General features: G+C 38.5%; 1 protein-coding gene across 1 annotated transcript in view; it reads left to right on the forward strand.

The window, feature by feature from the left end:
• The first annotated feature begins 363 nt into the window (after positions 1-363).
• The window catches only part of SLC27A6 (solute carrier family 27 member 6), a 47,596-nt gene continuing 33,306 nt past the window's right edge, over positions 364-14,653 (forward strand). Inside the window, exon 1 of the mRNA XM_069492578.1 lies at positions 364-844. Within this exon, the coding sequence (XP_069348679.1) occupies positions 364-844 (481 nt within the window). The remainder of the gene's footprint in view (positions 845-14,653) is intronic.

The raw sequence follows: 14,653 nt of genomic DNA on the forward strand, positions 1-14,653 counted from the left end.
CCGCGGGGGAGGGTCCTGGAAAGCGCCGGGGAGCTCCGCAGCCCGGCCGCCGTCGGGTGGGAGGCGAGGGCGCAGGCTGAGCTGCAGGTTCCGCGGCCCGCGAGTGCCTTCGCTGATGTCTCGCAGGAACCCTGCGGCCGCCCAGTGTCCCTAGCCTTGTCCTCAGCACCCCTTCGGACGACCTCCTCGGTGCGAACCTCTGATTCTGTTTCCCAGGATTCCCCCTCGGCCCCCGAAAAGCTGGCAGGAGCTGCAGGTGTCACCCCGAGTAGTCTGGACCTGCGGTCCCTGCCGAGAGCCGCGCCCGGACGAGGAGGACGCTGATAGGGCTGAGATCAGAGCCGCCCTCTGCCCGGTGGCCCCATGGTCTGGTCATGGCTGGCAGGACTAGGGGCTGGAATGGCCTTCCTGCACTTTGTGCAGAAACTCCTGTTCCCTTACTTTTGGGACGACTTCTATTTCCTGATGAAGGTGGTGCGCAACGGGATCCAGGTGGGGCTGGGCCGACGGAGAGGGGCGCTGCGCACCGTGCTGGACGCCTTCCTGAGCCAGGCCCGGAGGCAGCCCCGGAAGCCTTTCATCATCTACGAGGGAGACGTCTACACCTATCAGGATGTGGACAAGACGAGCAGCAGAGTGGCCCGCGTCTTCCTGAACCATTCCTCTCTGACAAAGGGGGACACGGTGGCTCTGCTGATGAGCAACGAGCCAGACTTCGTCCACGTGTGGTTCGGGCTGGCCAAGCTGGGCTGCGTGGTGGCCTTCCTCAACTGCAACGTTCGCTCCACCTCCCTCCTGAACTGCATCCGCACCTGCGGGCCCCAGGCCCTGGTGGTGGGCGCAGGTAGAGTACGGGGTGTGGTCTGCTCATGCAGAACCGCCCGCCTGCTTTTCTGACCTCCTTTTTCTTTAGAATAGTTCGTAACTAATACTTTGGGTGTGTGATCGAGTATGCATGTTAAGGGTACAAAATAGTTTTGCAATTTATGACAGGGAGTTTAACACCTGTCTCCCTTTTCAAGCACCTACTCTGTTGAGGCTTAGTAATATCACACCGTTTCAGAAAAATTTTATGAACTTTCTGCTTCCTACCATTTTGGGGTGAGCGGTTTTACTGTTATTGGTACTTTCAGTGAATGCAAAAACACGCAGAGTTAGAACTTGTTCCAAATTTTATGAGCTCTGACAAAGTGTTTGATGAGTAGGAAAGTTATCTTGACTCCATTGTGGAATACTTTCATATCTCCAGTTGTAACTGTGTCAAGGATGACTACATTTGCAGAACAGGAATGTTTAATCAGAAGTGCCTGAATTCCTATCTTCTTGTCTGCAAGCTAGGATTTGCCTAGCAAGGTAGGGCCCCAGCCTGGAAGCCAGTAGGCGGGCTCTTGGCAGACTCTAGCCCTTTTCTCTCTTCCCTGCCCCCATCTGTGCATCATTTTCTTTCTTTCAGTAAGTTCTACCCTTCCTCTTCCCCCCACCTTGGATAGGATGTCCTTGGATACAAGTATTTATGCAGAACTATGAAGAAAAGTCTTTGACTTAGTGCCTGATTAACAAAGAGCCTAGGAAGATGGGTTGCTTAACAAGATAGAATTGAAATGTGAAAACTGATATTTGAGAGAATCTAAATGATTTATGCAGATTCATTGTGCATGGGAGTGGGAAGATGCAGGAAGAGGAGGATCCATGGCAAGGACCTTAGTGAAAATATTGAAGTAGTTTGGAGTAATAGATACATACTGATACCTCATATAGGGTTTTTACATTCACAGAGTGGTATGGAAAAATACATTTACACACTGGTTATCTCTAAAAGTATAGAACTTTCCAGGTAACATCAGTCATATAATATCTGCACATCACATAAAAATGAGTTAGGCAATATACAGACAAAAGGCTAGCCCCTCAAAGGCGTCACTCTTCCTAATTCTCAGTGTCCTTGCGGCTCAAATTGTGGCCTGATAAAGTGGCAAATGTTTACTCTTAAACACTAATTTTATTTTATTTAGGCCACAGGAATAGAAGGTTCAGAGTGTTTCTTGAGTATTGTTTCTTCAATTTTACCACTTGTGCGGGGGCCAATAAAAGTGTGAATGCAGGAGGAAAAATGCTCAGCATCCATCTCTGGATGTAATCGCACCCATAGTATCCCTCTGCCCACAGGATCACTCTGTTTAATTAGACTGATGAATCTCTGGAGCAAGTGCAAACTCCAAATTATGCTCAAAATAGATGAAGCCTTAAATTCCCTTTAGAACAAACTAAGAGGACCACAGTATCCCTGAAAACATTTCTGTGTCCGTGATGTTGAGGCCAACCTGAGAAACATCCCAAAGCCAGTCTCCTGAGGAATTCCTCTTAAAGTGCATAGAGTTGGTTACCTCTCAACATAGAGCATTGAAACTTTGCTGTTGACTGAATTGTTGCTTATTTAGGACTAATTAATCTTGCAGTTTTACTTGTGCCAGCTTTGCTTTGCTTGCCAATAACTAATTGCATTGTTTCCTTATTTTTGTTGTTAACACCAGCAGTCAGTTTTTGTACATAAAAAAGGCACTTTGGAATGCTGGAGTTTTATGCCAAGACTGGTTATTCAATTGGCTCAGGAAGTGGGTCACTGGAGAAATCAACGATAAATTTTACTAGCTATTCTTTTTGGCATACCTCCAAACCATGAAGTGCATATGTTTTGTAAAGATGGGATAATTCTATTTTGATTAATTGATATATTTTTTTGATGAGATGTAGCTTAGAACATAGTCACTTTTCTGCATTTAAAGCTCTTACCCTAAATACTATATTCTCAGCATCTTGAGTCTCATCATGGAACTATATATATATTATTTTTAGGACTTTAAATTTCCACACTCTTGGATTCTTACTGGATGTTTCTGATGGAGATGTACTATTCAATCCTTTCATCTCCAGGGAGAGTATATTGAGGTAGAAAGACCAGTCAAGGGGTTTACACAGAGACAAGGGGGTCTGAATTTCATGTGTGGTCTGCCACTCCCTAGCTGTGTCATTTAAGATAACATCATCAGCTACCCTGAGCCTCACTTTTTATTTAGTTGTCAAATGGTGATAATGTTGTCTACTTGACAGTGTAATTCTGAGGATTAAATGATGTAGCTTTTCTACAGTGGCTAGCTGAGTGCCTGATTTGTGCTAATTAGATCCTTAGTGAATTAAAATAGTTGCTATTAATATTATGATTATAGAGTCATACCAGGGCTTTTAATAAGGAATTTCATTTGGATTGTGCTGCTACAACCTAATTCTGTAAGAAAGACTATTTTATACATTCTTGTATCACTTAACAACAGAGTTACATACTAAGAAATGCATTGTTAGGTAGTTTCATTGTGTGAACATCATGGAGTGTACTTACATGAACCTGGATGGTGTAGCCGACTACACACCTGGGCTGTATGGTGTGGCCTGTTGCTCCTACGCCACACACCGGTACAGCAGGTTACTCTGCTGAATACTATAGGCAGCTGGGAAACAATGTTCAGTATTTGTGTATTTAAACATATCTCAACATGGAAAAGGTATAATAAAAATACAATATTGTAATCTTATGGGACTACCATCATATATGCCTTCCATCATTGAACAAAATGTTGTTATCATTGACTATGTGTTGGCAGTCCGTTAATGGCAGAAGTAGGACTCAAGCCCATGTTTGTCTGACACCAAGATGTATATTTCTCACATTCAGCCTTGCCACCTCTCTGAGCAGGCACAGCCTCCCTTTCAACTGTTTTTGCTTCTGCCAGTATTCGAGCATCGTTCCCTCACAGTAAATCCATGTTCAGCAGATAGTATAAACAAGAACTCCAGGGTCAGTGTCCCCATAGTCAGTAAAGAAAAAAAGATGGATGCATCAGTGTTTAGAACACCACCATTTCCAGCTACTGAGTTATGAAGCCGTTTAAACTTCCTATTAAAGTCAATTGTTTTATTTTGGAATGGAGGTAATCCTTGAACTAGCTGAGTCTAAGATGGAAAAAATACAAAATAGCTATTCTACAAATACAACTAAAAATTGAGAAGTGTCCTAAAAAGTAAAATAGATACAACATAATGATATCTTAGTATATAGATAAAATAATAAAAGTTCACATGAGCTATTTTTTAAGTCTATCTGAAGACGTAATGCTTTCTATAAAACTTTTAAAGGTCTTTATTTTCCTCAAACTCTTCATCTTGTCCTTGAAAAGCAGTTGCCTTTGTGGTTCAGGTCATTTGGAGAATTACAATGGCTTGGTTATTAACCAAATCATTTGCCCTGCACTGTCTGAATGCAACAGTTCCTGAAAACTAACAGTGCAAGGCTGCATGCATTATTCTGTGTTTCTAGAGAAGGCGTGGGATTTTTACTTTTGTGTGAAGAGAAACCCAAAATCCTTCAAAGTAGGTTGAAGCATAAAACACTATCAAATCTAAAGTAAAAGAGTTCAGGGTAATATGAATAGTGTTTTTTAGCTATCTATTTATAGTTATAATGATGTAATATGTCATATATTAGCAATGAGAGAGAGCAGAACACATACCACATGCATGTAAATCTGAAACTTCATGGATGGCTAGTTTATCTGTAGTACTTTGTACCTTTTGGGAGTGGTGGTTCTAATGCTTAGCAACATTGCTATCGACACAACAAAGAAATCCCAAGCTTATCTCTACCCTCAAAACCAGTTACCAAATGGACAGCAGAGAGTGGACATTTATTAGCAAAAATGTGCAAATAAGTTAGAAGTTACCATGTACTCATATGTACCTGCTAGTTTTTTGTTAGGTCTTTCTTTTATTCATTCATTTAGAAAATAAATACTTATTGAGTATGTCCTTAGTCCTAAGTCCTGAGAATTTCGCACTGAACAAAACAAACTTCCTCAGCTCTAAGAGCCTGCAGTCTAGATCTTGACCTGTTCCTCAAGGCTGTGCCAATATCTGTCTGTGAATCGTCTAGGAAAACTGTATGATTCTATCAGGTTGCTGTAAATAGCCGTCGTGTACCTGAGGCAGGTGAGTTCAGAGGAAAAGATACTGAGAGAAGGTAGGTAGATAGAAGGTTAGAGAAACAAGGAAGGGATGGGGAAACAACGGGGAAAGGGAGGGGATGGGAGAAGATGGAGATGACGGAATGAACAGGAGCAGAAAGGAGGACACAGTCAAAGGGGAAACAGCAGGTTTTTAGATTTAGCATCGGAAAATCTGGACCATACTGCCTTGCCTAGATGTATGAGCTTGAGTGTATTACTTGCCCATTATAACCATGCTTTCCTCATCCTTAAAATAAGGGTAATTACCTCTCATGGCTGTAGTGAAGATCACAAAAATAATGTGTAAAAACAGTTTGTAATCTATAAAGTACTTTAAAATGAAAGCGATTATTGTTTATCATAATCATCATTATTTTGGCTAAAAATGTTAAAGGATATAGAGATGATTGCATATACTTTTTAAATGATATACAAGCACCCCAATATTTTTCTATTTGCACTAAGAAAATCATAGATCAGTAGATGATAATCTTGGCAGCAGACATTACTGGAAATATCAGAGATGAAAAATTGAGGGGAAAGGTCTAGGTTTAATCTAAAACACCTTAATTTTCAATGAGTGCTAAAGTTTTCAGAAAATTTGAGATGTCACGTGATACATCTTCTAACCCAAAATATACAGATATTAGAATTCTTTGCAAGTATTTTTGAGTCTGCAGACCATGTGGGAAGGAAATAATAGTTTTATTAAAATTTTGACTTTTTTCCTAATTATCTATGTATGAAAAACCTGATGGCAACTTTTATTTTCATTTTATTTAACCTGAATGCATTTTTAATAATCATATCAAAATGCAATTGACAGTCCCAGAAACAATTGGACTATATAGGACAGCACAGTCTTAGAGACCAGGTTTTGAGTCCTTGCTCTGCAACCTACTAAGCTGCGCTACCCTAAACAAGTTACTTAATTGATTTGCATCTCTGTTTCCAAAATGTAGCACTGCAACTGCTTCTCAGAGCCACTGGCAGTGCTTTATCGTAGTCAGCCTTGAGTAAATGGCAACTGTTAATATTTTTGTTAATGACAATAACACTGAGAATAACATTTGCCTTGTGTCTATTGCCTTTGGCTTATTCCTGAAGACCGTTACCAGATACCAACCGTAATGGAAACTTCACCTATCACCATGGATGTTACCTGGCCTGGCCTATAAAACCTGTTTGAAATTGGTTCCATATAATTTATAAGAAATGGAATTTTTCTAAAACCTACCAAAATACTGTGTTCAAGGTCCTATTTCAAACAAATTACACTATTATTTGAAGCTATCTGGAAATGTTTAAATATATAAAAAGTACCAGGAGATATAAATTAAAAATATAACACAAAATAGTTATAACGACATTTTGGTCAACAACAGAATGCATATAAAACATCCCCCAAAATTATAATACTGTATTTTTATGTTTAAATATGTTTAGATACACAAATACTTGCTATTGTGTTCCAATTGCCTAGAGTATTCAGTACTGTATTACAAGTGCTATATGGGTTTGTAGCCTAGGCTATACCATGTAACCTAGGTGTGTAGTAAACCATACATCTGGGTTTGATGATCAATGAATATCACTGGGTATTGTGTGAATTAAATGTTAAAGACCCGATAGAATACTTGGGCCGTGATGTATATTTAATAAATGGTTGCAATCATTATTCTTAATTGCACAGTGGCAGACAGACACACGTGGTTAGGGGTCAGTTTTGCCCAGGCCTCTTTGACATGTGTCATGGGTACAGGGCAACTAGGAGACCCAAGGCGATGTGTTACACAACTCTAGTGAATCAGCCTTAAGCAGCTGTCTTGTTCTCCCCAGTAGCAGTACAGTCACACTACTTCCCAGCCCTAGGGTCCAAGGCTGGAATGCTATCAGACACAAGTTTGGAAGGAGAAGTTTAGCTCCCCTCTGGCCAAAAAGAGGAGGGTTCTTTTACCATTAATAACTAACAAGGCATGAGGAAAACAGCCCTGTTGGGATCTGAATCTTGCAGATATACTACCTTGGAATTAATTGCCTTTTAAAAAAATTATAACCTACTTGCTCATGAGTCTAGCTGTGTATAGAGGGTTTTGCTCTGCATTTATTCTACTAATTTCTACTACTTTGCTACTGAAAAATAGCAGGCCTGGTATAACATATGATTTTGTCCCATTTGATTAATAATTATTCACTGGCAAAAGGAGATGTGTTGGAAATGACATCAAATGAAGTATTATAATTTTTCTTTTTTGCATAATTTTGTTCATGGTAAATATACTGACTCTTTCCCCCAAAAATCTGAAAACAGCTGAGAGTGAAAATACAAAAACTCACTTACAAGCTTGTGTTTCAGGGCAGTAAAAATCATGTCAAGGAAGAATAGGTTATCACGATAGAAAGACTTGTGCTTCTGTCAAACATCAAATTCACATCTTGTTTCTTGAGAACTTTGATAGTTTAAGTGAGCAATGAAATCCCCACTCGCCCTTGCCTGGTTTTGTACTTTTCAGTAGGAAGAGGAAGAGCAGTGGTCTGACTTGGAAACTACACTGACCAGAATCCCCAAAAGCTCCTTTCCCACGTAAGGTCTGGAATTCCCAGTTAGTTCCTGCCCTTCCAGTCTCTGTGATCTCTTCTTTTCAGGCTTCAGCTCTCTATGTAACGAGTCTGAGCTCATTACATGGCCATGATCATCACCATAATCACAAGCAATAGTAGCAATAATAACAACAACATTAGTAGCCACCATTTACTAAGGACCAATGCTGGGCCGGACACCAGAATGAATGATGTGTGTTTATCACTTAATTTTCCCAACAACTATAAGAGTCGTACGGAGGCTCAGAGAAGTGAAGTGACTTGTCCAAGGTCATGCAACTGGCAAGTGGCAGAAGCAATGTGTAAATCCAGATCCTCTGGTTGAAAATCTGTACCCTAAGAAATCAACCTAGAATTTCAACATTTTGCTGAAACTCTATGTTTTTATTTGAGTAGGGTCCGCACTATAGGTTGGAACCCATCCTTGGGCAATTTCTCTGTTTCCCAGTTGTTAACTTTTTTCGTTCTTCAATTCCTTCTTATAGACTCTAATTCCTGCTCCTGCAAACACAGAGTAAAGCCAACATTTGTGTGGAATCTTTATTTTTTTAAGTATTAATAAAAATAATTTATTTTTGTCACAACTGAATATGACCTGTTAGATGCATGAGAAATTTGATTCATAATTTTTTTTTAAATTCCAACTTATTTTTTCATCAGTAAAATATAGCATTTCACAATGTTCCCAGAGAATGAGCCTCCTATGTGTAGGAAGAGGATAGTCTTACCACATCTGCTATCAATTAAGTCAGCTACATGGAAAATTTGTCCAAAATTTTTTCACACTGATGTTTCCACTTGAATAAAGTAATATCAGTAGTCATTATCATGCCAATGCTGAAGAATTAACCATTCCTGAAACAAGGACCAATCTTTACATTAGCATTTCTTGGTTATGGTTCTTAAGCACAATGAATTTTCCTTAATGAAGATGGATGGATTAAGGCAAAAGGATATAGCCTAGTCCCCTCAATCACTTATTCCCTATTTTATTTAAAATTGTTGTTGAGGCTACACAAATTACAGATCTGCTGGCTCGAAAGACACAAGTTGTCCCTTGGATCAAGTCTGGCCTTTTAAGCATGAGATTAAAATTTTGACATTCACCTCATCTTCTCTTGATTGTCATTATGATCATTCCTCAGCAGAACTCACAATGCTGATTTTCAAATGATACAAGTGCTATGTATCTTGGCTGTACACAGAGCATTTTTCCTTATTAAAATATTTAAGAATAATTGGGCTCATCATATTTGGAAGATTCCTACTCCATTTGCAAGTCACGCTTTTCACCCTCTGGATGGCTTCCTTCAGAGTCTACTTTACCATATATACCCTTTTATTTTTCCATTGCATAAGGTGTTTTATTTAGGTTTGCATGTCTTGCTTAATATCTGGGCAATTTCCATTCATGATGGTGATTTTTGTGTCCCACAAATGTTTAAATTATCTTGGCAAATGACACCTGAAAAATCCAAAAGGAACAGAAGAGGTGACTTTAATCAGATTTTTGTTAGGATGAAGTGGTTTTTTTTTTTTTGGTCAGGTTAAAGTGACTTTCAGATGCCTTCTCCAGTATCACATTGCAGACTGTCCAAATACACATTTTTATTTACATTTTTCTGAACATATTATTAGTTTTTATTTTATATCAATAGGAAAGATACAATATAACAAAAGCCATCTGAAATTATCAGTTACTTTATAAATAATACAGTTTAAAAACCAAATTAAACGAACTATTTTCTCTAGTGCTCTGTGATTGGTGTTGTTAAAGCCCATGTAATATGCATTAAACGGGACAACAAACAGTTTCCGAAGTATATGAGAACACTGCATTTTTTGACTACCTAATTGTAAGCTTCATCTTGAAAAATGAGTGAAAATAGCAAAACAATCTTTTGAAATAATAATGGTTAATGAGAGGTTAGTAATACAACTGGCTCTATGAAAAAATTATAAAGCTACACTAATTAAAAAGCATAGGGAACTAGAATCTATATAGAACTCAGGAAAATCAACAAGGAAAAATCAAACAACCCCACTGAAAAGTGGGCAAAGGACATGGACAGAAACTTTTTAAAACAAGATAAAATAATGGTCAAAAACATATGAAAAAATGCTCAACATCTCTAATCATCAGGGAAATGCAAATCAAAACCACAATGAGATACCACTTTTCTCCAGTGAGAACAGCCTTTATCAAAAACTCCCAAAACAATAAATGTTGGCATGGATGTGGAGAGACAGGAACACTCATACACTGCTGGTGGGACTGCAAACTAGTGCAACCCCTGTGGAAAGCAATATGGAGATACCTTAAACAGATTCAAGTAGACCTACCATTTGATCCAGAAATCCTATTACTGGGCATCTACCCAAAGGAAAAAAAAGATATTCTATAAAAAAGACATCTGTACTCGAATGTTTATAGCAACACAATTCATAATTGCAAAGATGTGGAAACAACCCAAGTGCCCATCAATACATGAGTGGATTAATAAAATGTGGTATATGTATACCATGGAGTACTACTCAGCTATAAGGAACAATGGTGATATAGCACCTCTTGTATTATCCTAGATAGAGCTGGAGCCCATTCAGTTAAGTGAAGTATCCCAAGAATGGAAAAACAAACACCACATGTACTCACCATCAAATTGGTATTAACTAATCAACACTTAAGTGCACATTTAGTAGTAACATCTTTCAGGTGTTGGGCAAGTGGGAAGGGGGAGAAAGGGATGGGTGTATACACACCTAATGGATGCAGTGTGCACTGTCTGGGGAATGGACATAATTGAAGCTCTGACTTGAGTGGGACAAAGGCAATAAATGTAACCTAAACATTTGTACCCCCGTAGTATGCTGAAATAAAAAATAAATAAATAAAAAGCATGGTATAATCACAAAACCAGACAGAGGATTGAGTGGGACAGAATGACCTATCACCTATCAATGGAAAAGGGACAAATTATTCAACAAATAGTATTGAGATTACTAATTTTGAAAATAATTATAACAAGTGGCAATATAGTATATGTCTTAAATTTAAGAGAATAGATTTTGGATTCCGGTACATGTGAACTAAAATACAAGCTCTATCATTTACCTACTTAGGGAAATTTTTCTAACCTTCAGTTACCTTTAAATTCCTTATGGTCAATCTCCTTAAAATGGAGATAAAACCTAGTTCTTAGGGTTATCATGGTTATTAATGAACTAATATTTGTAAACATATCTGGTACATTATGATAAAATGAGTTTTGGGGCCTTATATGAAGTATTAATATCAATATGAATTGCTTTAGAAATTGCTTATTTAACCATCAATTTTCTCAGAAACCATAGCCTACCCAGCTCATTGAGCTGCTCTGCATAGTAGGATGGTAGTTATGTGGTGAGATCTATAATTTCACTTTGGATTATAATATTGTTTTGCAATATGGAAAGCTAAAGTTAACCATTTGTAGATGAATTTTATATTAGATTTATTAATGCATAAAAGTTTAAAGTTCAAATGTTTACCAATGTATTAGAAGCTATAATCAATTGATTCCCTTCCCATACTTTTGAAAGTATTAGATTTTTTAAAAATGTAGAATAAGATAATATCAAGAATTTTTAGTGTAGCATGAATAGCATAATTCACAGTAATGGCATATTAGACGGATATATGACATTTCTGCCCATTGATTTTATAGTCTCCGAAATGTGAATAAGAGATATGATATTTAATTTTATTATTATTTTTTTAGAGACAGGGTCTTACTCTGTCACCCAGGCTGGAGTGCAGTGGTGTGATCATAGCTCACCCCAGCCTCATACTCCTGGGCTCAAGTGATCCTCCCACCTCAGCCTTCCAAGTACCTAGGGCTATAGGCAAGTGCCACCACTCCTGGCTAATTTTTAAAATATCTTTTAGAGATAGTGTCTCACTGTGTTGCCCAGGCTGATCTCAAATTCCTGGCCTCAAGCAATCCTTCTGCCTCCACCTCCCAAAGTGCTGGGATTACAGGCATGAGCTACCATGCTCAGCCAAGAGATATAAATATGTAGAAATAAGAAATTAATTTGTTCAAAAAGTGCTAGGCAGGGATTTGTTCAAAAAGTGCTAGGCAGGGATTTGTTCAAAAAGTGCTAGGCAGTGATCATAGGCAGGGATCATAATTTACCCATTTTTTTACTCACAACCCCACCAAATGCAGTGCCTTGCATGTGGGAGAAAAAGATACATAATTTTTGTGAGAACAGGTTGCTATGAAAAGGGAGAGTCATTAGAGCCTGGGAAATCCAGCTGTTTCATTTTTCTTGCAGTAGTTCACTGTCAAGAAATGTAGCCACAGTGGAGCCCATCGTGTAGAGCTCAGTTCCTCTAAGCGGGTGTCTATCCAGCACGTATGGACGATGTGGCCAGGTGCAGGGAGCAGAAGGACGGAGCAGGACACACGTCATTCTGAGACATTCACGGTCTGCAGGCGTCCGTGGTCGTACACGTCACTAAAGCATAAATCCTCATGAAACAAAGTGAAGTTTCCCTAAAGTATTTAAACAAATGGCATTTTTTGTCAGGATTCGATATTCGGAATTTACTTTCAAAATGATATGAAAAGATTTCATTTTATTAAGAACGGCTGGCAGTGATAAGTAACTCATGATTCTTTATTCCTACATGACTTTTCAAATTTGTTTTTCAATTTTCGCTATCTCCACCCACATTTCCTACAACTATTGAAGGGATAATTTGGTAGGGCAAAGTTCTATTTGGGAATTCTAAGTATCTCAGCTAAACAAATTTAATTTTAGTATGTGAAGGAAAGGAAATTGTAATTTCTCTGATTCCTTGGAGCCTGCTCATTTCCTTTTCTCTTGCTGTAAAAATTGTCACTCTGTAAATACTTGCTGTTTGTCTAGGCTCTACAATTCCAACAAAGATTTGGCACCACAATTAATCATGTTGTAACTTGCTTACTGCTTATTTTCTCAATTTAAGCATACTTACCATTAAGAACATATAAAAGTTTGTGCTGTTAATTTATCATTCCAGATGAGAGATTGGAAATTAAAGTAACAAAGTGAGTCTGTTCAGTGACTTGTAAATTCAAAATGCCAGAAAGAGTCACTAAAACAAAATCTGGAACTAACATTTAAAAAAATGTTTAAAACATTTAAAAAAAGAAAGTCTAGATCCTTTTCTCGTCCTGTTTTTTTCTGCTTATAACTTCTCTTGCCCCCCGCCCCATCTCTGGTGGTGTTTCACTTCTCCTTGCCAAAGCAATCTGTATGCAGCAGCATACTGCATATTTTAAGGAGAATTAGGTATTTTCCCCCGGATGCTTACATTTTATTTTATGGATGTGCTATAGAAATAAAAATTAATAAGACATTTTAAGCCTCCCATCCCCATCCCCTGCAGCATATCAACTCCGCGTTATTTCTGTGTTTCATTCTGGTTTCTCACAGGTTTCGTTTGTGAATTGCCTAGTCCCAGTTGACGTATTGCTCTTGTGACTTCTTAGCGATCAATCTAGGTTGTAGATTTTGAGAAAGTAAATCATGAGTTTCTCCTCAATGTATTGCCTTATAGTAGAACTAAACAATGATGGGCAGATGGCTTGTTGGGGGAACCAGAGGCTGATTTACATTTCCAGGAAATGTTCGATGTAGAACTCTGAATCCAGATTCAAAGCACAATATTTCCTGGGATTATTTTTAAAGCTTTATTTAAAAAATTAGAAAAAATATAATTGCTTTAGATGCTTTGCATGTATGGTACTTGAGCATTCTGATCTGGGTTTATTTTACATTTAACAGCATTTTTTTTTGTACCATTGATTTGTGTTATGAAGTGATGTATAATTTTTGAGTTAATTAGACTTGGGTTAGATTGCCAACCCTACCTTGCACCAACTTGTGACCTTGGGGTATTAATTTCCTAGGGGTACTAGAATATACTACCACAAACTAGGTAGCTTAAAGCAAGATAAAATTATTCTCTTACAGTTCTGGGGGATTAGAAATCCAAAATAAAAGTGTCCACAGGGCCATGCTCCCTCAGAAGGATCTAAGAGAATCTTCCTTGCCTTGTCTTAGCTTTTGGTGGTTGCCAAGTAACCCTTGGCTTTCCTTGCATTAACTCCCAAAGGCCAATGCGGTATTATCGTTTAGTCTCCCTAAGGATGCTACTGTAGGTTTTAAGTAACAGCATTCAGAAATCCCTTATACCTTATATAGCATGTTACAGGAATAAGAAAATAAATTTGGAGTGGCCCTGTAGAATATAAAAGTTGGACTTCCCTGTCAGAGATCCATGTTATAAAGTAAGGGAGTGGTAAATTGAAAAAGAATTTAAAGAATATAAGCAACTATATGTCTCTCTAGGGGGAAAAAATGATGCCTCCCTTGCTTACTCAAAAGACTGTAGAAATGATGACATTTTATTTCTTTTGTGTCTGCTAGGGTACAGGGCACCTTAATACTTAATATTTCCTCGTCAAGTACCCACTCACCCCCCCATCTCCCTTCTTTTCTACTGGTACAATCCTCCAGAGCATGTGACATTTTCCCCTACACTAATGGCCAAATTATTAATAAAAAGGTCTGGTTCAATCTCACAGATTAACTCAACATAGTTCCACCTCAACAATTGCTCTTTTGTTATCCTCGCAGCAGATACCTCCCGAGAAATGTGTCCCTTTTCCTTTCAGAACCCTGAATTTCAACCCAGACCCTCGATCTTGTCAGGATTCCTATGTCCTTCAGGCCTGAAGACACCACTCTGCAGGCTATTCTAGCTTCTCTTCTGCTGTTTCTGCTTGACTTAGGTTCTGTCTGGGCCGTGGGTCTCATTGCTACTGACAGTGGTCCATTCTCATCAGCCACTCTCACCTGCCGTCACGCCCGCCCTGCTGGAAAGCATGCTTTTTCCTTTTCTATAACAGTTTCAAAGGCTTTTATCTTTATTTATTGTGATCCAGAAACGAAAAGGCATCTCTAAG

This window comes from Eulemur rufifrons, chromosome 17 (assembly GCF_041146395.1).
Source record: "Eulemur rufifrons isolate Redbay chromosome 17, OSU_ERuf_1, whole genome shotgun sequence".
NCBI classification, from domain to species: domain Eukaryota; kingdom Metazoa; phylum Chordata; class Mammalia; order Primates; family Lemuridae; genus Eulemur; species Eulemur rufifrons.